The 26,076-nt window shown below is 37.4% G+C and overlaps 2 protein-coding genes across 7 annotated transcripts; both read right to left on the reverse strand.

The window, feature by feature from the left end:
- Positions 1–1,388: 1,388 nt before the first annotated feature.
- On the reverse strand, positions 1,389–7,529 carry LOC147760667 (uncharacterized). Its single transcript, XM_087018640.1, has 2 exons — positions 7,183–7,529; positions 1,389–3,173 (listed from the first exon to the last, which is right to left on the reverse strand). Exon 2 carries the CDS (start codon positions 3,153–3,155, stop codon positions 1,887–1,889), a length of 1,269 nt encoding a protein of 422 aa, XP_086874766.1. The 5' UTR covers positions 3,156–3,173; positions 7,183–7,529; the 3' UTR covers positions 1,389–1,886.
- A 2,938-nt stretch (positions 7,530–10,467) lies between these two features.
- On the reverse strand, positions 10,468–24,348 carry LOC106175795 (uncharacterized). 6 transcript variants are annotated; one of them, XM_087017723.1, is made up of 2 exons: positions 23,955–24,348; positions 10,468–15,880 (listed from the first exon to the last, which is right to left on the reverse strand). In XM_087017723.1, the coding sequence occupies exon 2, from the start codon at positions 15,871–15,873 to the stop codon at positions 14,530–14,532; it is 1,344 nt and encodes a 447-aa protein (XP_086873849.1). In that variant the 5' UTR covers positions 15,874–15,880; positions 23,955–24,348; the 3' UTR covers positions 10,468–14,529. The 6 variants fall into 6 exon arrangements, with proteins under 6 accessions (XP_086873849.1, XP_086873845.1, XP_086873847.1 ...); XM_087017719.1 differs by lacking the exon at positions 23,955–24,348 and adding an exon at positions 23,396–23,595; XM_087017721.1 differs by lacking the exon at positions 23,955–24,348 and adding an exon at positions 23,229–23,364.
- Positions 24,349–26,076: the final 1,728 nt, after the last annotated feature.

Below are 26,076 nucleotides of genomic sequence, written 5' to 3' on the forward strand. Positions count from 1 at the left end.
CCATCTTCATCCAGTACAGGGCACACCCCTTTTTGCAAAGCAGATATAGATGACCCACCTTTAGTAGCTACAGTGCACCTTAATGACCATCGCCTATAAAATGAGAATACAAACACAGGTTTATGTGCCCTTTAAACGCGGGCACACCCATTTGATTATTTCTTAAGTTTTGATCAGCACTTCCATAGATAAAGACACATACGGTCTCTTAAACAAATACCGAAACAGCGATTGCGGTAGTTGAGACGTCATTAAGGTTACAAGTAACACATTCACCTTACTACACATTTTTCAGCACAATCACTCGGCAAACATATCCATCACATCGGAAGAACGGAAAATTGACTGTCTTGAGAAATCTTTATAAAATTGAGACGCAGTGCCCTTCTAAGATTCGGCTCATTAGAGGAGTGTGTATTTCTCAAATTCCAGGCGTTTGTGCTGCCGTTGAAATGGCTACTTTTCTTAAAAGAACTTGAAAACGCCTTCACTTCTACCTTACAGATCTGGTCTCATCTTTATTTTTATATATCACATAAAAATACATTTGTTGCAAAAATACTTAATTTTGATATTTTCATGTTGATGTCGATATACTAACTGGGCCTGGTCACCATTAAGTAAAATTATCAAAAACAAAATTGAAGCGCAAAAATCAATTGCAAGGGATATTTTCATTATGGTATATTTCACTGGCTGAGTTTAATTTTACATCATGCTCTAATCCAAATTATCGGTGCAGTAAAGTCACTAATTGTCGTCTTGCGTGCACGGCCAGCACAACAATTACGCGAGACAGTTAGGTGGCCCTGAACGAAAAGCAGTGGACAGTCATTAAATAATTCACCATATTTTCTGGCCCGGCATCGATTTTAGTGGCATTAGGCGTGGAGTCAGTGGCTAGCGTTAAAGACTGAAACGGCACGGATATTCCGCATAGATGTTAAATTCTCAACACACAATAATTGCTTTGCTCATTGCAAGATTCTTGCCATTACATTTCATTGTTACAGGTAATGTTACACAATCGATAATACAAGAAGTTTTCATACATTTCCGCTACTAATGATTAAACAGCTTTAATTTCAAAATTTCATGTTCATTCAGTAATGCGAAATGAGTTCTCAGCCTTCGCCGTCGCATCTGAACAGACTGAAGTGCAATTTGTATATGTAATAGTTTTTTTTTTTCCTAATTTTAATTTTGAAGAAATAACGTCATCGTCTTAATCGATTTTCATCAATATAGATCTACCAGAAATAGTATACCATATCAAACATGCACCACTGGGGAAGTCTTTTTGAAAAAATAGATTTCATTATCACTTCTGGCGTCATCAGGGCAGGGCCGTAGCCTCCGGGGGGGCAGGGGGGGCAGCTGCCCCCCCTGGGATTTAGAATTTTCCACACTGGTAGGGGGACACCCCCTCCCCCTTCGGGGGCTTCGCCCCCTCGTGTCCGCTTACTGCCCCCCCTGGCATTTTGCTCCGGCTACGGCCCTGCAGGGCCTATGAAAGGTGCTTTTGGAAGTATTTTGACAATGTTCCGATACAATAAAAGTGCTGGCTCTGTGGAAGTATAAGTTATAAAACATCCGATTTATTTAAGAGGCTGTCAAACACGAACCAATGGCGGTATTGCTCTTAATATAGGCCTATCGATCCCTGTCTCTGCCCCTAAAGATTTTTTTAATTGAATGACATCACTTGTTCATATGGTAACGTCACTGCTATTAGCTGCGCGAATGCCCCTGACACTGTAAGGGTGTATTTTCTGACAGTTACGTCATAGGAGTTTTTTTATATATATATCGAATGACATGCTATGGGCTGTGGTGATTTCCCTGGCATTTTTTTTTTTTTACATTAACGTCATAGGTGTTTTGTGTCACTTGGACACACTTGAGGTGCTACTCCGTGAGCTGACGAATTCCTTCATGTCATATTTGTGTGTGAGACAGGACGCGGACGGCACACGGCGGTACTTCGGCCTCACGAGCCGGACGTCTTCCTCTGACTGATAAGAAACTCTGGCCTGTATATTGAGGCGGCCCGTCTGCATGTCCAAGTATCCGTACCTACACAATGTGCGGTACACGTTCGTGTAAATATCATTATGGATCGACCTGTCCTCGCAAAAATGTTCGATACTTTTGAAGCACTCTTTACAGATCTTCTCTTTCCCATGAATTTCTAGGATCAGTTTAACTCGAGCTACGTCACCGATATTTTCGGCGAATATTTTTTGGGAACGGAGGAGTTTCAAGACCATGTGGTGGGCATTTTCTCGAAGCATTTCAAGGAGCCACTGTTCGGCGTGGTGAAGTCTCTGCCCGTACGTAGACGGGCTAAATTCCTCAATCAATGCCCTGTCTCGCGAAAGATGTAAGATGTACTCTTTAGCGGGTTGGGTTTGTTCAACATTGGGCATGCTGTTATAAAACAAAGCTGTGGAGATGCGATCGGCGGAACGAGCATCGTAGCAGGTCTCATAATGGGACTTTATAGGTTGCAATGCCGTAGTTTTGCTGATGCATTTTAATCCTACCCACTGGTCTTTCGTGGTTTGCCAGTTGATGCACTTTCCGTCGTACGTGTCATCGCTCACGAAGGCTGCCAGGTACGTGTCCGAGTGCAGCACGTCCTCAAAAGTCCCACACGCGATATCCAGGCCACCCAGAGTCCCCGAAGGCGTCACGTAGCCATGGCACTGATCGTATATATCAGCGCCCGTCGGCCAAATCTGCAAGCGTATTGCCGCCGTGCATATGTTTGCCCGCGCGGCCCCCAAGTGAAGCTTCTTTTCTCCAATCAAGCACAACTTCTGTAGGGAACTGTGAATCTCGGAGGATTGGGGGCTGGCAATGGTGATCACGTCGCTGTCTGTGAGGTACTCCTGCGTGACCAGGGAGGGGGAGTCCGGGGGGCCCGGGGACATAGTTGGCGGCAAAGGGGAAGGGTTCTCCTCACGCTCGGGGCTCGGGGTTGTGGAGGAAGAAGTGGAGCTCCCATTCAGGCTGTGACCCACATGGTCGCGGTGAGACATGCCACGGAGTTGGACGTGGTCCCTGTCCCTGTCTCTGTCTCGATGGTGCTTACTGCTGGACCGGTGTCGAGCACGGAACTCTATACCCACATCAGATTCGCTTCGTGACATATCCTCTTCGTTTTGTTCCTAGAAAGAATTAAGACACAGTGCGGTCATATTTTATTAACATTTTAAAAATGTAGAAACATTTTTAAATGTGGGAACATCAAAATGTCATTGTGGTAGGTTTATATAGGTCAGATAAAAGAAATGAATCCCTGTAGTACGTGACAGTAGGTCAATACTGCACCTAGACCCTTAGATAAACTACATGCAAGACCCAAATTCCATAATTTACATAGTCATCCTTGATAACTGAAATGATCGCCTAGATAGACAAGTTGTTGCCAGGATGATAAAAACAGACAGATATGCATGTAAAGGAGGCCAAGTAACTGACAGTGAAACACACAAAAATTTCATGATTAAATAGGAACTCATGTATGTAGTTCTACCTCAGATATGAATGCGATTGATTCTAATGACACTTTAAAGGACCTACCCCAACATAGCTCTACCTACCTCAACTGGGCATAGAATCTCAGCCATGTTGAAATGCAATTAAAATATCTTTCAAGCTATACGCTATCGTGCGACAAAATGTCCCTTTCGGTATTGAAAAGCTTGACTTTCTCTTTCTCTCACGAAAGTTTGACGATATTGGAATAAGATTGTGACGTTTATAATTATTGCTAAGCCTAAAGACCCATGCAGATTATCGATGCTAGACGGGGGGAGATCTGGGGATTACAGGGGTTTTCACTTGTTACCAGATAATTAAATGACAATCACATGTTCAAAGTGCGCCAATGTTAGAACTCTGTATATTGTCAACATCAAAACCAACCCAGCGACCCCTCCTCACATAACCGATGAATTTTATAGATCAAATTATCGCTAAGTCATAGCACAAGGTTTCTGTGGACGACCAGCAAATGCTCATAATTGACTTACAGAGTGCATTAAACGTGTTGTGACGGTAGTCGGCACAACGATAAATCTGTGTCGAAGGCTTAATGGAAATCAATTAATAGATTTCACTGCACGACTTACAGGTATTGTTGCATGGGTGAATGGATGGGACTAGTGGGAGGCTCGGTATTACCTTTATTGATACAAAATATATTCCCTTTGTCTATCTTTCGAAAAAAGACCCCTTCTGATCGAAAACCTGATGATATTATAAACATGCAAGATGTATTTTAGGAGGTGATGAGGGGGGGGGGGGGGGGTGCAGCGATGGCTATTAATTTAAAAAATCGTACTGTCACGTAAAGTATCCAGGATCGACCCTGCATTATGCCACAACAACAAGAAATAACGAGTCTAAGCTTTGATATTCACGATAACTACTCTCAAAATGTTTAAAAGGTAATTTGTTAGTTTTTAAGGTTGGGGAAAGAGCATTTGACTTTCAGCATTTTTTACTTTAAATTATTGGTAGTGTATATTTTGTTCTTTGATAATGAGATTTTTAAAACCTAATCTATTCAGCATCAAATTAAAAAGCGTGAAATATTACACCTTGATTCAATGCCATATCCTGCTGTATAGTCGATGTTTAGGTGAAAATCTCTTTAGGATTTGCCTTTAACATATTATAGAGTTTATCCATATCCTATAGATTTTGCCCATAACATGTTTAAATACTGCAGTCAATAAAGATGCAGTACTAGTAGTACATGAGGTTAACATAAAACTTGTTAAAACAGATATAACAATGATATTGTATACCTTAATTTATCCCGTCACAAAAAAAAAATAAATAAATAAATAAATAAATAAAATAATAATAATAATAATAATAATAATATTTAAAAAAAATAATACCAATAATAAAATAATAATACAATTTTAAAAATACAATATGGAATAAGATGAAAACTTCATAGGAAATATGACAATCCAATGATCAGACATCAGACACTGCCTTTCCCGTTGAAACCTGATGCAATCGATATGTTGTTGGGTTGAAACGGTAACCGGAAGCGCATATTTTGTTTCACAAAGCCTAGATACACTGGCTGGTCAAAACGCCGAGGAAGCCGACGAGCTCTTAATAAAATCGCATTCAGTTATCTCATTTCGAGCTAGATCAATTAAATTAGCGACGGAGAACATTTTCAGAGCGTATAGTATTTAATCAATATGAGAGTATCCGGTGCGAGGGATTATCAAGTCTGTTTCTTTTCTCGTTACCGTATTGTCGCTTTTCTTTTTTGAGGGTATTTTGCAAGGCATTTATCGGTTGCCATGAGAACATGTCTGTGACTTTTCAGGATATCTATTCCCCTAGGAGTCTGCCAGACACGTGCCGATGAATCTTCTTTTGATAATGGGGAATATTATACTTTCATAAGGAACTTCTGCATAAAGATACACCAACCGCTTGTCTGAGAGTCAACTCCGTCTTGGTATAAATAAATAAATAAATAAATAAATAAATAAATAAATAAAATAAATAGATAAACAGAAATAAATAGAAAATCAATATTATAAGAATACTGTAATAAATCATTTTCCGTGAAGTGTTTTGTGACCTGTATTTTCTCTTTCAGAACAATTTTTTTTCAAAGCTAGTTTGAGTGGAAACTTATTAAACAATCCTTACTGCAATTTTACTAAGGCTGAGAACATATGTAGATGAGACGTGGGTTTACAAGTAAAGCTCATTTTCTAAGATTGAAGCAATAAAGAACGTAATCAATGCGAGTCTTATTTGATTCATTAAAATTACAGCTTTTCATCTAGTTACAGGTTTGTTCATCGGTCCAGATTCACTTTTTAAAATATGGGTAAAAGCGGCTTATATTCAACCATCTACAGAGGCAAAAACCGTTCGCTCCATGCTATAATAAAACAGCAAAGCGACAGCTACTTAGGCACAACAAAATCTGAATAGTCTGTGGTTTAGCCAAGAATGCGTTTACAACTAGCCGACAATTGAAGCGTAACAGGGTCGTTGGCGCTACCGTCTACTGGCGGTAAATTAAAGTACATTGAAAACCGCCTACATACGTCTTATGTCATATTTACCACATATAAAACTGTTTATGCTTCGATTATGCAACACCTGTCGTACTTAACAGCACCTAACCATAACATTATTAATGTTCTTTGTCTTTTTTATTTCTTTTTGTGTGTTGTTTAGATTTTTACGGTCGTTAAGTTTATTAACCCAAGTTACCTTTTTCGTACCTGAATTTAATCTATATTCTCATATGAAAACAGATTTCTAACATCTTGTTCGTGGCCTACTCATAAGCTAAGGTTTAAGTCTATACCTACCTAAGACAGTAACTGACTTACCTAAGACATTCAGACAGTTGTTCTCTTGATGTCCTAAAGTTCCAATGTCCACTTTTTATTCATCTTTTTTATACCACCAGAGCTACATGTACGCTCCATCAACCTCTAACGCCTTGACTTTAAAACAAAAGCAAATGAATACCGTGTCTCACTTGCTTATTCCATAGCTAAACTGTCATGATCATGAGATATTATCTATGTTGTTGTCTCATCTTTGGCATTATAGTCAAGAATATCGATATTTCCACAAATTCGTTCTACTGAGATAATTGGAGTGCACTGACCGTTACCTAGAACTGACCGGACGATGGGCGGTGTTGTTTTAAAGTTGCATAGGTGACGAGTGTGACAACAGGGAATACACTGACCACTACAGGGAACAGACCAGAGGATAGACTGATCGCCAAGTCCAGTACACTAACGCACGAGATGTTTTAAAAAGGGCTCCTCTTTAAACCAGCTTTCGTAACGAATTTAGTTTTTGAAATTGTGTCAGGCCTAGCTAAATAACCGTTGGTACGCAGTATAAGTCATTTTCTGAGACAATTTGACATGCCACTGTGACCTCAAATGACTAGAAATTTCAATTTGAGAGGAGGGTCTTTTAGTGAAAAAGTGAACATTTTACCATAAAACCTTCGTTTACCCATATCAAATTTTACCTAGAGCGGACCTTTTCCAAGCAAGAAAGGGCGAACCCCCTCCCTCCGAATCCCCATGGCTACGGGCTTGTTTTCTGAGTATTATTTTTTGTGACTGATAATAGCATACATATAACATTACATACCTTTATCTACTCCTGTCTGCGTAACTGTGTATATTTGCACAAATCCGACTCCTCCTTTCCGTATATCTGAGTTATACGTGCCTGGCCAGGAGACCGTTGGTACGGCAATGCTTGAAACTGTTCGAGAAACTTTTCAATTTGCTTTCCTAAATAGATCTACCGAACGACCAATGATTAAAACAAAAACTTGTCGCGGGTTCCCACTGAATGAAACGTCTTTACACGTATGTGAACGGTCTGCAGGTGCCCGTTATATTCTTGCATGTATATACTATCAATATTGCCCCCCTTGATCCCACACGGCTCTCTCCATTCATTCTGAAATCCCGGCGGTACCCACAAAGTGCTCAGCCAAGCTGGCCGTTCTTTAAAACGCAAATTTTCTTTCATGACTTTGTGACTAATAGAAATACGGGACCTTCTCTGCTTAGAATTTACATACTTTTCAACTATGAAACAACAAAACCCGGTGGAATTTCTTTACATATTTGTGTTACACAATGAAATGTTACAACAAAAACAGAAGCGAAATTGTTTGTGTGGGGCTGCGTGTTGTTGTTTTGTGCGATAGAAAAAGCAAACAAATGCGATTCATGGTCAGTGCGAAGTTTACAAACACGCCGATTGTTGTTTGGTGTTTTGGTTGAATTAGTAAGCAATGTCGGTTACAATTATTTTTCGTTCCAGTGGGGGTCTGGTCTTCTGCGTTTCAGAATATGCAATTCAGTCATGGATTAAGAGATATGAGGACATATACGTAATACAGCTAGTGTTTCAAGGTGACACTTAATGCCATACAGAATTATAGCATTCAATACAAATGCTACGGAAGACAGAAATATAAAAGTAAAGATGTTATTTTTCCATCCTGTTGCAAATGTATTGATTTTTGAAAACGAAGTTTTTTCATATTTTTCATTAAAAGTTATTCTTTGTAATCAAAATATTTAATAACTAATGTAACTTAGGCAAAAAAAAAAGGAAAAAAAAGTGTGCTTATTTTCTGTTTTGAAAAAGTTATTAAGAAAATCACGAACATATTAAAAGTACATGAGTGAACATTATTGGGTTCTTGATAATAATGTTGATATACTTGTTCTATTTTAAACCTGAATAATTATTTTAAAAATTATTTTAAAAAAAAAGGTTTGCAGAGATATAAGAAATACATCTAAAATTCATTTTGCATGCAATGGGTTAGGGCCACTGGAAGAATAGGGGTGAAAGGAAAGAGACAAAAATTATTTGATAATCACCAATTTTTATTCTTGACAATTATCGTATAACCACACCAGATTAGCAACTGTGACTTATGCTTATCCCACCTGAAGATATGCTTTGTAATTTAGAAAAATTTAAACTTCTATAAATCCACATTTTCACTTTTGCCATTTAACTTATGAAAATTTGCCAGGTTTGGAACGTCAAAAGGTATCCCGAAACCTACGGGGATTTTGTGATTAAATCACCCATTCGAGAGAATCTACTGAGTCTTTTATAAATTGCATAATGCAAAATTGACGCACGGTGTGTTTATTTTCATACACCGTTGAATTTATTCTAAGATTGTGAGCACTTTCATCGTCTCCCGTGCGTGGGTCTTTTTTTCCATAAATAAATGATAATTGCCGTTTGCCCGCCGGGCCAAAAAGTAAAATGCTGTAAAGAAATTTCTCGTGCAAGGGTGAACGAAGACCCTGGGGATAATTCCCAGTCACCTTAAGTAAAGGTCGAGGGGGCATTTGTATATTTGCCACTCATAAAACTTCGTGAACACGCTTTCTGAAAAGCCCGAGTATTCTGTAAAAACATAATCGTTATTATTTGGAGGTTCTTTTATATTGTTGGGTTGCAAAGGGGCACTCTTAACTTTAGAGCATTTTTAACTTGGGCCACGTGACGTCATTTGATGAAGTTAGTGAACAAATACATGCAACACTGATCTAAAATGTTCAATTTTACTTATCTTCTATATTTGATAAGAATAGATTGGTTTATCATTTTTCTTGTGGAAAAGTTAAACATGAAAACAGAGAAATACTGGTTAAAAGCAATCTAACAGGCCTGCCGCAGACCGATGTGCTTCTAAAACAGTCTGAACAATTTTAAAAATTCAGCGGACACTTTTATGTTTGACGAGCATGGTCGCTTGTTTCAAATCTGACAGTAGATTAAATGGGATTTTCGAGCGAAAAGATACACTCCACGAATTTTCCTTACTTCTTAAACAATTCTTTTTAAGTACTCATGTACCAGCACTCTATCATGCAGTTTCAAATTGTTCTATAAACACACCAAAATACCAGGCATTTCAATTTAAACCTATCTGAAGTCATTTAAATGGTCATGCAACGCCAGCATTTTCATTTTGCGTGCAAATGCAATTTTGAGTAGGGGTATTAATTTGATTATTCACAAATTAATGGGAGTTACATGCCTTTGAGATACATGCATAAACTGGCTACCTAAAAAGCACTGTCATTTTAAGTTTGTAGTCTTAATTCAATCACGAACAGCTGCCTAAATCTTCCTTTGAGCATTTTAAATATTTCGCAAATACAGCTAGTCGAACAGAAGTTGAAGAGAGAGCTGTGCTTTTTAATGGAGTATTATTCACTGCTGCACTTCCTTGTTTGTGGAGTAAAATTTCAAAGTCCAGCAAAAAAAAAAAAAAAAAAAAAAAAAAAAATCTGAAAATCCATCTTGAAAACAACAGAAACTGCATTTTCTTTTGCAATTCAAACCTTTTTACTTGCAAGCATTTGGCCAAGCACTCACAAACAATCTTATTCTACAATTATGCTCCGGACAATATTACCAAACAACACACTAGGGTCTCCTCTAGCGTCACTTCCTCAATTCTCTTAAAGCGTAATGCATGGATCCAGCTAAACTACGGATTCTCATACCCAGCATAAAGTAAGTTGAAAACCAACCCCCTGAATGCTAATTTTCCTAGGATCCCCGGGGAATACTTGTTTTTATAATCTGAGGTCAAACTGTTTTGTAAGTAACGAGTATATAATTATATCTGCCGTCAAAAATTGACGTAAGGAAGTGATGCCAGAGTATAAGTCTACAGGTACAATAGATTTATTATGTAAAAATGAAAAAAAAAAAATCTAAAATTTTACAGTAAAAACGCATGAAAACTGCAACCACTAATCTATGTAAAATCCAAAATCAAGGGCCTACAAGTAGAAAATATCCTAATTTTTAAGATAATTTAGGAAATCACAGATGTAAGTGAGATGAGCTTTAAATAAATGACACAAAACTCTAGGAAGCATTCAAATTAAAATGTCTTGCCTAATTAACATTTAGCTATTACAATATCAAAACAATTGGAAAACATTTTTTAAGATAAATTTGAATAAATCAACTCTAGGTATCATCACTAATGATAAAAATTTCAATAACACGCAAATAAAAAAGTAGAAACAGTATATACAACTTATAAATCTAACTTATGTATATTTGCGATAGGTGCAAGCCAGCAGTGAATAGGTGCAAAAACATTAAACAAATGTAAATTATGGTTAAAAAGCTGCAAACAAAAGTAACACAAACCAACCGTAATGGGACTGGAATACTATCATTCCTTGTCTATTCCTTTAATAATTCCACTCTCATTCAAAGCAGTACATCACTAATATTTATAAAATATATATTATCAATAATATGTATTTTATATACAGATTTCATTGCCATCACAAACATATTCATCTTCACTTAAAAATAACACTAAGCTCTGACAGTATCACTGACATTCTTGAATGTGCCGATAGAGGACACATTTGATCAGATTAGATCATTTATATGCAAATGGACGCATATCTTTGTCTGGCTATACATGTAATATTCAGACAAAAGTGAATTGCTATTACAATTCAAAACACTGTGCCCAGACAGATATTTTCAACGTTAATCAGTTGCAATATTTCAAAGTTATTACTGTACACAAGACAACTAAAGTAATGCTGATTTTTGTTATATTTTACGCAAGAGAAAATTTTCAATTTAACACATCTAATGCATAAAATTCTTATCAGTAACACAATACTCTTTGTTCTTAGAAAAACAATCAATTCCCATGCCTGTCTGCATTGCTCTTGTTCAGTTGATATTGAACATCGCCTTTCTCAGCATAAAGTTGGGCATGAAGCTAAAATTAAGCTCACCAAATAGATTTATCAATGTCAACACCTTTTTCTCATCCATGCCTTATGCTAATTCACAATTACCTGCATAAAAATATGCTTCAGATTAGATAAATATATATTCATGTCTTAATAAAGGGAATGCAATTATTAAGGACTTAATAAATGGAATGCATCGAGTTCGCATATAAACATTATCAATTTATCTTTTCACCATACCTGTGACAGCTGAGCGACAAGGACTGGTTTTTCATCATCTAAAATGTTAAAAGCCTTCAATTATTTATTGAATCTTTCCTCGCATTCTATCATAAATGAAAAGTGCCAGTCCACACGTCACTTTTGTGCATTGGCTTCCTTCACTGGGACTATCATGGATACTTGGCATGTGCAGCCCTCTAGTGGGCATTAACGACACAACAGAAATCAATCCACAAGTATCTCAAGTTGTGTATGTATTCCCCCAAATGCACAGTCGACATATTTGAAATCATCCCAACTGTCAACCTCTTAACAAGATTATTGCATTTTCAACAGCTATTAGTACAATGAAAAATATCAAATTTCATAATCATGACATATACTAGTGCTTCAATACATTCTGCTTTTTTCTGTAATGGATGTATTATTATTATACTGTAATATATACCAGTATGCTATTTGACTTAATAACAGGTTTTAGTGGAACAGCAAAAGCTTCAAAACTGATACGTATATATATATATATCCAAAAAGATATATAAATCAATAAACATGATAAAAAAACACATACCCCTCAATAAAGAAAACAACAACAAACCACCCCAACTCCAACCAAAGCCACTTTCGGAAACATGAAATGTGTCTGAGAGGTAAATGTACTTTCCAATACTCCTGGAATGTGTCTCAGTTGTGAAGGTAAAAACATCAACTTACTGCCAAGTGTGAAATATACTTCAAGGGCACTTACTAAAAACAAAATATTAAAAAAAAATGTTTTCAACATTTGTGTTGAAATGGTAACATGTGTCTTTATAAAATGACTCCAATTAAAGGTCTACATAAAAGGACTAAAAATACATTTATTAAGTGATATTTCTTTAAAGCCTAAAAATCAAACATTGGTTCCATTGGGTAGTGCCAGTCCAAGTTAAATTAACATTTATTATAACCTCTACCTGAGAGGGACTAAGTATACAGGAAACATTGCAAAATCATAATTAAAACAGCCCAAAGACAAATGTTTGGAATGTGGTAATCTTTCAAAGATGTAATAAATTAAATACACCAAAAATGGATTGATCAGTTTGCTCATTTAGTGGCCAAACCTCAAACATGACTTAGCCAAAAAGAAAACAAATAGGGATTTGAATATTTCTACAGCAGAAATAATGTCACAGGTATTTACAAGAATGTACCATCTGTCTACCCAGCATCAAACCTACATGTACCTGGATCTTAAACAAGTCTCCCTAACAAAAACTTGTCTACCTGACAAAAACTTGTGTACCTCATATCATTTCATCTCCAAGTGCCCAAATTTCCCTTTTTTTTTTTTTTTTGGCATGCCCCTACTGTCACTATATTAACTACAGGGTGACAAGAGGTTCAATATGGATTTTGTTTAACGTTTCAGTCTGAGGTATCTGTTATAGTTACGTCAGGTGGGACAGATGTTCCCAGGAGAGAGAACTGGCTGTCACAGTGGAACACAGAATCTCAATCAGCTGATTAATTGGTAACAGATGGCAAGTGAAGTACACAAGGACTCTGATAACTTGATCACTATACGGTAATCTCTCCATAAATTTGAACAAAATTAATTATTGATATTTTCCCCACACAAAACGGAATGAAATTTTGGTTGTCTAAAAGGAGCGATTTCTGGTCTGTGTTAATTCTGAGTAGCTAAATATAATCAATCTTGAAGTGATTGGAATACTTGTTGAAATAAGTGAATCAAATGCTAAAATATGTCATGTCTGACAGAACCAAGGTCATATGATAAATTCTGAGTAGTGTGGGATGAAGATCATCTCACATTCCTAGTAGATGAGGATTTATAATCAGTACATCTGAGCTATAAAATGTGTCACCTTGATGGGCCGGCCCAGTCTTGGTTAAAGTGCCCACGTAACAACTGTTTTGTACTAAGTCAAAGAACTATTGTCTGTGTAAAAGTGTATGGATTTTAGAGGCAATGCTGTCTGGAATGCTCTGTTTCAATGAGCAACAGTTGCTCAAGCCATTGTAGGACTCGTAAAACATTGCTAAGGAAATTGTCTTAATTATTTTTCTATAATCTTCATACTAGCTTTCTGCAGAATATTTCGCCAGTTCATAGTTATTGCAAAATGTACCTGTACTAAATAAATAAATAAATAAATAAATAAATAAATAAATTATACAAGTCAAGTAGGACAAGTGAATCTGAAGAAGATAGTCTGTCTGCTCTCACAGAAAAACATAATTCTTCAAATCTGTTATCCGAAATTTAAATTAGGTAATCCAGATTGCCAGATTAGATTTTTCAATTCAATAACATGGACTTTGTGCTGCCAACAATATGATTAAATATAAAAATATGAATTATCAGATAAATATGACTGTGGATCTACATACTGTACGGGTATGAGAGGACTAAGGGTTCATTAGGAACAGAAGATCCAAGGATGAACTGATCCACGGATCAAATATGGCCGACCCTACATGACAGAAGCATCGATTTATCCGCTGATGGTCTCCCTGCCTCCACACAAGCCATTAAACGGATTAAATCAAGGCTCCAGGGTTTAATTGCTAGACTCCTGCAAGGACAGCACTTGTGGAAGCAGTAAGACCATCATGTAGGGTCTGCCCTATTTGATCAATGGATCAGAAGATCCTCGGATTTTTTATTCTGAATGGCCTCCAATATGCTGCATGGCCAGGTACATGTAATAAACATGCACGGCTATTACTGACTAGTAATATCATAACAAAATTATACTGTAACTTACTACTGTTGATTGTAGAAGACAACTATAATGCTTAAAGCTAACATGCATATAGGTTTGGGGTTTGACCAAAATACTACTTTTCTTGCAAAATCCCTGGTTGCACAAAATGTAGGAAGTACAATGCATCACAAAATAATGAAACAGTAAAAAACAATTCTATGTAATAACTTCATGAAATTTTTTTAGTAATAAATTCTACTAAATCTTTTTTAATTTGGGTTCAAACTGAAATGAGTGGACATCTTCTTCAGATGCTGGATGGTTCTTATCACAGCTTCCGACCACGTGCATTCGTCGAACGTAATTCCCAGCTCTTTGCAGACATGTTTCACGTGTTTGTTGGCCTTGCGATAATTGTGTCTGGGCATCAAGGGAAAGAGATGATGCTCGATGTGGAAGTTGAGACCGCCATGAAACCAGTCCATCCAAACAGGATTGACGATGTTGATGTTGGAGATCACTTGCATACGGTACCAGTTTTGTGTTGTACATATGTCATTTTCGAGGTAAAATGGTTTGCAATAGTGACTTATAAGCAGTTGGATGTGGAGGACGCCTTCGAAAATAGCTGCCATGCTGTAAAACACAAAGCATTCATACCATGTTGGTAGAAACGAGAGCAACAGACATATCCATGTCCAGTGGATCACAAAAGCCACCCATTCCCTCACGTTTTTCTCTTCGCGGAAACTGTCCAGAATGATAGCCACACGGCCAAACAAAATGCACGTGGGTAAGAAAGTGATGTGCTGGACTTTGATTGCATAGTATTCGAAGAGGCTGTTGTGTAATGGGAAAAGGCGTTCATTTTGAGCAAATATTGCCTCGTGAGCCTGAGGGTCACTCCATTTGGTCTCTGGGTTGACTGTATTGGTCAGTGCGTGGTGGCTAAAGTGCTCATCTCTCCACCAGCTCCCCGACACCCCAAGACACACGGTACCGAAGAAAGTTCCAAGCCAGCGGTCAATCTTGGCCTTATGGAAACCCTGGGTATGCATGAAATCATGCATGAAAAATCCACACTGATGCCAAAAAGAGGCAAGAAAAAAGGCCCCTAGGTAGTGTACATACCACTTTTCGCTGGCTATCACGCAGAGAAAGGACAATGCCAGGAGACAGAAAGTAATGGCAAATTTACCCGCGTACCACAACATGCTGGTTTCAAAATATCCATTTTCAATAAAAAATTTTTGCAGCTGGCGGAATGCTTCTGTTGCTGGGTCCTCGTCCAGCTCGAAATCTCCTACTGGCTTTCTGTGCTTCAAGACGTCCCTTTCATGAAAACTATGAAACACTGCTGTGGCATCTCGGCCAATGAAATGTTTGATAATATCCCCACCTGGATGATGGGGGATGAATGTGGTGATGTCATACCATTTCCCATCGATGCCAATAAGTTTTCTTTCACCTTGGTCTTGGTGAGTCGAGGCTTTACGGTTGACCTGATTGTTGTTTTCACCCACTGATATTGTACGTTGAGATCGTGAGCGTGGTTTGTTGTCTGCCACCTCTGCAGACGTGGAGGAAGACATTTCCTGCTCTTGTAAAGTCATGGTAAATCTGAAGAAAAAATGATAAAAAGGATTTTTTATCATGAAATTTATTCTTTTGTCAATCAAGAAACTACTGTCCCTAAACTAGAATGCAGCCCACCCCTCCCCCTGAAAAACATGCACACACATGCACATGTATATCCCATTATAGTCTCATCTGAGGGTCATTGTACTGACCAATACATTAACGAACCCATAGGGATTTCACAGCCAGGCATTGCAATCAAGTGTGTACTTCCTGACAGAGTTTAATACAGGTATTTTTATCTCTGCCAATTAAAGATTTTTTTCCTATTTTTTTATCTTTCAGCTGAAAATCACTCAAGCTCAGGCTTTACTTATATATATATATATGTTCTGTTGCTGTTCTATTTCCTCCAATGTTCCAATGCAAACATTTGCCATGAACTCTAAACTTAAATATTGACACTGTCTGGCCTTGTAATTAACTACAAATACACTGTTTGTATCCTAGTCAATTCCCATTTTATAAAATAGCACTGCAAACATCCTTTTAATTCACTTATAGAGAGAGAGAGGGACAGCTTGAAAACCCACATGTGCGGGGTATGTAGCAAACACAGTCACCGTTCCCACACATACACAACTTCTGAATGCCAAATCAAATAGCTGGCAATTAAAAGCAAGCATGGATTACTGTAACAAATTACATGCACTCAATAAAGATCTATAAAGTGAGGCCATTTCATTGGGCAACAAAGAAACAATGACCATTAGCAATCAGTAGGAGTCCATTGTCTAATGAGATTGGGTTCTCACCATGCTTCAGGTTTAACCACAAACTGTTTTCTCTTTTTTTTCTTTTTTAATTTAAGGTGTTTACTAGTACCCAATAACATGTTACTAGCAATCTATAATACTTACTACAGCATATGATGTTCATTTTTTTAAACCAAAATTTCCAAAACTTTTTCTTTTTGCCAAGTGCAGTCAAATCAAAAGTTTATGTGTGAGATAATTCACTGTCACCCAAGCTTATATGCCAGAACACTTTGGGAGCCAGCAAGAGCATATAAGGCATAATTCATGTGAGGGTGGCAGTGTATTATTTGACATACCTACTGACAGAGAGTAGTCACACTTTACTTCAAAACACCCTCAAACCTAATAAATGTATGTCACCATAGTCACAGAACCCCTCTAGGTATTTATATACAGATATAAACATGTATATAACCTAATATTTTACTTCAACTGAAAAAGCTCAACTGGTGGTGGTTGAAATAACTGCACTATAAATACATGATTCAAATCCTGTCTCTTATAATATTGATTTATGTATGATGCACCCCATAATACACTCCAAAAGCCTTGTAACTGTAATGAAACAAACACTAAATGAGTTAAAACAGTGTTTTCAATGCGTAGTGATAAGAGCCAGGCCCCAAGGTAATGAACGCTAGTTGCTATGGGTAACTAACAACAAAACGATGTCTAAAATAACTTTATTGGTTTAGGGGACAAAGCAGAGCGGGGTCAAGCAGATTTATCTTACACTCAGGCATCTAATAATAGGTAGTCGTGGGCACAATTGATTTGATCTCCTTACAAAACCCACAACTTTGGTTATCCAACACAACAAAACTCTTCCTTCATTTTGGATTTCTGAGCAAAGATAGTTCTTGATAGCATATAATTGAACCTCAGACAATTTTGATTTCACTAAGCGATAAACTATTATTACAGTAGTTCTTTTAAAGTCTTTAATTAAACCACCTTCAATTTCTTTAAAATTCAATAATTCAATAGTTCTTTTAAAGTCTTTGATTAAACCAGCTTCAATTTCTTTAAAATTCAATAATTTTGAAATTAGGCTAAAACAAGAATTAAGTCGTTTGGTTAAGCTGCCTGAGGTTAGACACGTCCGTCGTGCGTTTTATCATTAATCAAGGAGGAAAATAAACGTACATGAACCAATATCAGCATATCTACAATATCATACACCCAGAGTGTGAGAGAGAACACGTAACCCGCCTCCACTGTCAGTGCGACCCACTGATAACACAGGTGAGTCTCCAATGACCACAGAACCTCGGGGTCATTCCACAAGGATGACAGATAACAGGTTCTTTTAGGTCAGTAGGATCCTGAGCAGCACAGGTCATCCAAGGCCATCAATACATCTAATAAAAAGGTCACACTTAGGGGGTGTCATACTATCTCATCACCCATAGGGTCCCATTAAGGGGGTGTGGCACTATCTCGTCAACTAATGCAGCATGGGATATGTTAATTCCTATTAAAAGGTCACATTCATCTGAGGGTGTGCCTCTGTATCATCACCAATAGAGACATTGCAGACAACTCTGGACAAATCATACATGTCTAACAAAAGAACTCATTAAGGGGGGTGTGACACCAGCTCTAATTATTGTAAAGTGCCACCTTTTTTGTGTACCAAGTCTATATTTTTCTGTTTGGCTGGATTGAAGCAACTTGAATGGATAGAGACATGGTTGGGAGAGGCCTTCAGTACATGTATGTTTGGACAATCACTTACAATATTTAGTGGACCTCCACATACGATGTGTGTGTGTGTGTGGTTGGGCATATGTGTGTGTGTGTGTATATGTGTGTGTGTGTAGTTGGGCATGTCTGTATATATATGTGTACTAGTAGGTGTGTGTATGGAAGTACATACCTGAGACCACATGGTAGACTAACAATGGCACAGCTATCTCCATAACACACTGATTCCAGTCAGCTGAATGTGTGCGTGCATGCATATGTGCTTGTGCATGTGCATATGTGTGCGTATTCACTTCCTTTTTTCTGCAAGTCAAATGATGGATATACAATGAAATGGATAGAAACTTGAACTACGACTGAATCAAATACAGAACATAAGTTCCTGACACTGAATTAAGTCTAACCAGAGAACTTGCTAATGATAATTGAAAGTGATCTGAATATAAAGTTGTCTTCGTATATGAGAACCCATCTCTGTCCTATCTACATATGTAAAATATACCAGGACATATACAAGTATGAATATTAGAGAGCACATGTTAATTAAGCAAAACAGTATATCCATACATCTCATATAGTACTTCATAAGATGGCACTGCTAATGGATTAATGTTGATCGCTACACCTCTACAGCGAGAAATACACAATTGGTCAGAAAGATATAAGCCCAATAATGCTTATCATTCTAATGAAACCCATTTATCTGGACAGATTCACACTCAGCAGGACTAAGTTGGACCTAAAACTGCCACACATGAACTCATATATACTTACATTATATCTTCACCATATACCCAGGGTCTTATATCAGGATGGCATTGTGACCAAACAAATGACATTACAGTATCATTTACAAGTACTTAATTTAAATGTGCAACTGAAACGGAGATCTTGAGAATGGAAACCACAACCCGAGGTCATCTTCTGACATAGACTTCGGAGCTACTACAAGTAGTTCATGTCTAGGCCCTTACATATATGTAAGCTTTATAAAAAATATGGTCTCACTCATATTTTTGGCCACTACTCTTGCTATAATAACCCTACCTTTTTTAACAGCTTATTTTTTTGAACAAAATTAAAAACACAACATCTTTAAACTTTTATTAATAACAAAACTAAATTTTTTCCCATAAAAGCATCTCTCATTCTATTTCAATTTTGGGTTACATTATACGTATGATGTAATTCAGCCAATTTCTGGTTCAAATTAGACTGGGTGTAAACAGGCCCAACTTGCACTTTGCTGCCTACAAAACCAAACGTTTCATCTTTTATCATCCAATCAATTTTTAATAACTTGCCGCATACATTTTTTAGGGTAGATCATAAGTATCCATACACAAATGGCACTGACATTGTGAACTCCTGACCTAAATAAAACTCCAACCACCAACTTTATATATAGGCCTATACCATTTAGTTACATCTCAAAATTATAATTATTATTTTCCAATCAATTTTCTTGTTCATAAATATATTTTTGTCTGCTTCGATCCTCTTGACAAATCTTTAACCAAAACCAATTATTTTAACCCTGACAGTATGATATTTCCAACATTGCACACATGTTTAGAGAGTGGACTTGCTTAGAAATTTTACTGCTACGTGCACATGCATAACAGATGACACGTACTGCATCTGCGATTATGATATCCTATACCAACACAAATACTGGTTATCTATTTTACTCTTGCTTCCTGTCTAGACACTATAATGACACACTTTGAACAGCTAGCTGCATTGCTTCGTTCCTTTCCTCTAACCTTCCTTCCCTTTTTATGACTAGTAGTGCTAGTACTATTACTGGTATTCCTGCCATTCAATTAGATTGTATGTGGTGACCTCAACTGAAGAATATTTGAGTTGCAAACTTTCAACTTTCAAAGGAGGGATACAGAAATATTTATTCATAAACAAGAAAACTTGTTGCAGATTTTGGTTAGATGCCTTTATGAAAATAATAATAATAATAAATAAATAAATAAAAATGAATGACCACATAAAATTCTTGTTACTGCTATTAGTTCACATTTAGAATGTCTTTGGTGACATGACCAGCCAAAATGAATGGTCTGGACCCCAGCCCCAACCCCCCCCTCCCCCCCCCCCCCCACATCCACCCAGGCATATTTCCTACAACCTATTAATATTGCCCCACCAACAGACAAACTCCATATTTCACCAAACACTAGTATACTAACAATAAACCCCTAGCCTTTCTTTTGTGAAGAACTATGAAAATAGTTTGGCTGTAAGTTATCTGACTGAAATATGCAGGTAAATAAAGCATTTGAATTCCACACAGATGCACTCACAAAAAGGCAGGGGTTATTCAATAGGGAGTTATTTAATCATATTTGTGGTATATGCGGTATCTTTGGATAAAGAGGACCCTTCAACTTTTAACATAAAAGTGCAAGTGACACCTAGTAACAAAAAGGCACGTTACATTCTGAGATGTACTGTACTGTACTTCAGAAATATTAAATTTTGTTCTTAAAACCAACACAAGTAATACTGTTTGTAACAGTATGTAATATATACAGCATTATATCAAAGATACAATTATTTAACTTACAGGTGTTTTAAGTCCCCACATGATATTCAGTGCTCTACATGAGATAGATTTTACAGACTTTGTAAATTATGATACAATAAAGTTACAATCTTATCTTGAAAATATGGCACATCCAGCTGCAATCTTTTAGATAGAAGAAGTGAAAGGGCTTGGCATTGTTTGATACTTCTAATATCTTTGAAAGTTTTAACTCAAGTATTCTTCAGTTGAGGTCATAATATACAGCCTCAGCACATGGCACAAATACCAGTACTATTTCTAGTCATATCAGGAATAAGGAAGGTAAGAAGGAAGGAAGGAAGGTTGGAGAAAAGGAGAACAGCCATCATACAGATCATAACGCCTAGCTCATATAACACATATTTTCAAACAGTGTTACCATTTTACCTCTAAACCCCAGAAAGCTGTCCAGCCGTCATTTGGACAACAAATGGCCTCAAAATATGGCCTATGTTTTCAAAAACGAGTGGACAGCTTAGGAAATCTCTGGGAAACGACAGGTTGGGGGCTTGACTTGCTTGAGTTGGAAAAATCGGTGGCAAAATTACAGATTCACATATTGGACTCTCTGTACCCTAAACCCTGCGGAAATCTTTCCACATCTAGATTCTCTTACCCTTTTTGATGCAAACATCATTTTTCCTTTCTTTACAAAAAGATACTAAGTTGTTAATTTTTATCACACATATACTGGTAGATACATGATATTGCATTACTTTACTGTCTGACTCTTACAGTGTAGCTATGAAATAAACTGTTAACAGAACTATTGTCAGGGAAAAACAGTGAATAAAGAAGAGGTCAATGACAGTAACACCCTTGAACATAATCCTTTTAACCCGTTTGACCTTTTTATATGATGATATTCTAAGTTTAGCTTGCATGTACAAAAAAATATCTTTTTAAAGGCATAGGGGGTATTTTGTTGACCCACTTTCCCCTTCATTCCTAACTTTAGCTTTACCACCCCTAACATCGCATGTAAAACACATTTTTCCGATTAATTTTTCTACCTACCAAAATAATGATAAATGTCCAAATGAGTGTCCAAAGAAAAACCGTGTGACCATACAGAGTGGTTAAAAAAAGATACATCATCATCCTCCCCCAACCCACCCACCCCTGCCATAAATTAATGCCATCCCTTTTCTTGTCAGTTAACAATCTTAATGCATACAATACAGGATGTCATTTTTTTTTGCAGGGTGAAAGCACCCTGAGATTCAGAGGTCACTCACTGGTATTATTAAATCATCTCATGCTGATAACAGGGGAGTTTTCCGTTACCAAAGAAACGCAGGGTAGTTAGAGCCCATACTCTTTCTTAAGCAACAGGATTATATTACAAACTTTTGGGGGCTTGGCAGGCCATATTCTGTACTGTTCTGGACTGTCTGACTGGTACATACTAGTATATACAGCAAGCTTAGTAAAGACTATCATTTCAGAAGTTTAGACAGACTCAGATAATGAAGATATTTTCATAATTACTGGGCCATTCCACCCCTCCCCTCCCCCCCCCCCCCCCCCAAAAAAAAAAAAAAAAAAAAAAGATGTTAATGTCAACGTTTACTATATATATAATTTCTCCTGTACCCTCCAAATCTTATGTAACAGTTCACCTTGCAACAAGTCTTTGATCTTCTGTTTTCCAAACATTGTATCCCATAATTATTCAATAGTATTTATTGATCAAATTAAGTAATATTAATATAATCAATATTTGAGTCGTTAAGTATTTTTCTCCTGCTGTGCTACACTGTATCTCTTCATTAATCCAAATATTGTGCATTCAGGACTGCATATAATTAAAGGGACTTACTTGGGGTGGATGGGGATGGCGGGGGGGGGGGGGGGGGGGGGGGGGGATGGGGGGGGGGCCTAATAAAAAAATCATGTGGACTTTTAAATAAAATCAGTCATAGACAATTCAGGGGGGTGGGGTGTTATGTACCCCAATGCCCCGCCCACATCCCCACCCCAACCCGTCTGTGTACGTACATCGCATGATATATACCTGAGATAATACCAAAGCCATAGCGGGGTGTTTGCGTTAAACTAGGCAACAAAGAATACGTATATATTTACCTTAGCATAAGGCCTTATACTCTGTGACTCTCACGTACCGCTTTAACTTCGTTTAAACTGCTTCTTAACCACAGTTAGGCTTTAATTCAAAGTGCAATAAGTATTTAACAGTAGCCCATCCGCATTTCAAAATATCAGTATGGTGAAATATAACGAGGTTCTGTGGCGAAACGAAAGTAACCGACCCTACTAGTACCTAAACTCTTCGTTGATACAACTTTAGCTTGACCCGACCGCCTTGGGAGTAATCAGTAACCGCACATGGAAACACCACAAAAGCCGGTGTCGCCCAAACCACCTCGCATTAACGACAACGACGACAACATCTACCTGTGGCAAAGGTAGAACATTGTTTCAGCTTACCTGCTTTTCTAGGTGTGTCGGAGTTATCTTTTGAGCTTGATTAACGCCCCTGATTTCATGCTGAACAGCACGCTTACCCCACCGAGGCTTTCCCGCCCAGGCGGTCTTATCTATTTACTACGTTCCCTCACAACTTCCGACTGTCAAAATGAGCTCAACTACAGGTCTAAATAGACTGATGAGATATACCTAAACCCCGTTATCAATGCCAATATTTGTATATATTAGTTTTCATTTCGTAAATAATAGGAAAATATGACATGATACAATATAAATGAGAGTTTATAATAATAAGTATCCTATCTACAGACGTACGTCTTTCCCTTCTCTGTCAAAATTTGTGTGTGTGTGTGTGTGTGGGGGGGGGGGGGGGGGGGGGGGGGTCAGCGCAACGTTTCTTGGTTCTGACGCTGGCAAAACGAAACCTGAAGCACACTAATAGACATACATAGGCTACATATGTAAGGTGATTTTGTGGTTGGCCTAGCTATATAGTTAGCGGCTACATGTAGTTCTTTCATGTAAATTAGACAAACAATTTAAAATGATCTCTACTCACCCCAAATTAAAGGACAGCTAAGGCTGCACTCTATTAGCAAAAAGAACCACTTGTCCAGTATGTCTCCAAAGATGTTCTCACATTAATCGCTGTATAAGGCCTATAGTTACATAAACACAATTAATATCATAAACTTCCACGCATGCTTGGGCAATAAACATTGATCTGTTAAGACCTGTAGCATGAAACCATTCCATTCAATGGCTGTGAATATAAACATTGCAAGCATAGCAACAGCGGCCGTTACTTCTACCTAGCATCGATCGAGGGCAGGACTAAACCCTGACCAAAACAAAAGGCGCTGAGAAAACACGAGACAATGCACCGTACAATCTATACATCTCATATAGTGCATGCTTTTATGTTTACGAAGGCAATCGCTATAAAATTACAAAAACAAACCAATTAGTCTGCGTACCGTGCAAAAAGTATATGCCTCAAACACTACTGCATGGTAGCTAGTATATACAGAGCCGCACAGACTTACATATGCGGGTAGACAGCATTTCTGGGTTACGTAATTTTAAAAGGTGTAGGTCTTAACCGTGATTTCTTCTCCGTCAAATCGAACTTTCATTGAAAAAAAAAAGCAAATTTCGCCTCCTCACGAATCATATTGCTCGACCAGTTCCTGAACTTCGATTTGACGTTTCATGCCATTTCTAATTTAATAATTTAGATCTAAATGATTGGCAAATCACTTAGACTGCCCTGTCTTCCTGTGCATTTCCGTAGGAAATAACGAAATTAGGCACTTAATTTATTGAAGGGGTTCTCTTTTTTCTAAGGTCTGAAATGGGAAAGTTTTTGCAAAACATAGAAAATATGCTTGGACACTTTCAAATACAGATAGTATACCTCTATCTTACCGAACAAATACTACTACTTTATCTTGAATAAACATTGCTATATATATACTGTGCAAATACGAGGAAAGCAATCGTTAAAGGGATAATAACTCTTCGTTTCGGCCAAAAAATGAATTTTCCTGGAGTAAACAACAATTTTCCCATACTTACTAATGGTTAATGAATCCATTTTTACATTCAAAGTTAGTCCCTGGTTTTTTTCTAAAAAGTTTGGTTTTTTGTTTTTAACAGAGTATAGCCTTCAATGGAGGTCACGTGGTCTAAAGACAAGCTCGGATATCAGAATAAGAGCTATAACTGCCGTTTTTGTGGTAAAAAAGAATGTATTATATTTCTGTGAGTTCTTCACAATGTTTTTATTGCGAAATATAGATCTCATACGAAGAGTTATTATCCCTTTAAGTACACGTTCATTGTAGATCATAGTAGGCTACACCTCATGGTTTCCTTTCAAACTGAGTAATACTAAAACCATTGCTTTACATAATTAAGATAAGATTTTGCGATAGCCATCTATACTTGTAGGTAAGAAAATGAATGATACAAATAATTATTGTAATAATAATACTAAATTGTTGAGCAGTAAATAAATGAGCTTGGCAATTCATTGGAAAACAAAGTCAGCGTACGCCCCATTGCCCCTTGACCACTCAGTATGTGTATATTGTGTTTACCCAGCACGTATGATAATATTATTGATTGGTCAATATGTTTGGACTGGAGAGCACATGCACAGTCGTTCACGTATATAAACTATTTGTTTCCAAGTCATCAATCGAATGAGGCCAGGCCCGTAGCCAGCAAAGTCAAAAGGGGGTTCTTTTTCTGAAAAAGTGGACCTTTTATAATGAAACCTTTGTGTACCTAGATCAAATTGTACCCAGAATGGACCTTTTTCTGACAAAAAAGACGGTTCTTTCGGACCCCCCGAACCCCCCTGGCTACGGGCCTGGAGGCCGATAGGCTCGTACTCCCTTTGCGAAAGCCACCCTCCCCACACGAAGCTCTATTATGCTTGAGTTCTCAATATCCCTATCCACTTTTCAGATCAAAATGCTTATTTACTGGTGTTTTTGTAGCAGGTCTTCTTAATGATCGTCAATTAAAGGAATAACAACTGTTCATTTTGGCAAAAAAAAAAAAAAAAAAAATTAATTTTCCTCGGGTAAATGGCAATTTTCCCATACTTACCAATGGTTAATGAATCCATTTCTACATTCAAAGTTAGTCCATGTTTTTTTCTCTAAATTTTT

Source organism: Lingula anatina, chromosome 7 (assembly GCF_051362555.1).
Source record: "Lingula anatina isolate TDL-2025a chromosome 7, LinAna3.0, whole genome shotgun sequence".
NCBI classification, from domain to species: Eukaryota; Metazoa; Brachiopoda; class Lingulata; order Lingulida; family Lingulidae; genus Lingula; species Lingula anatina.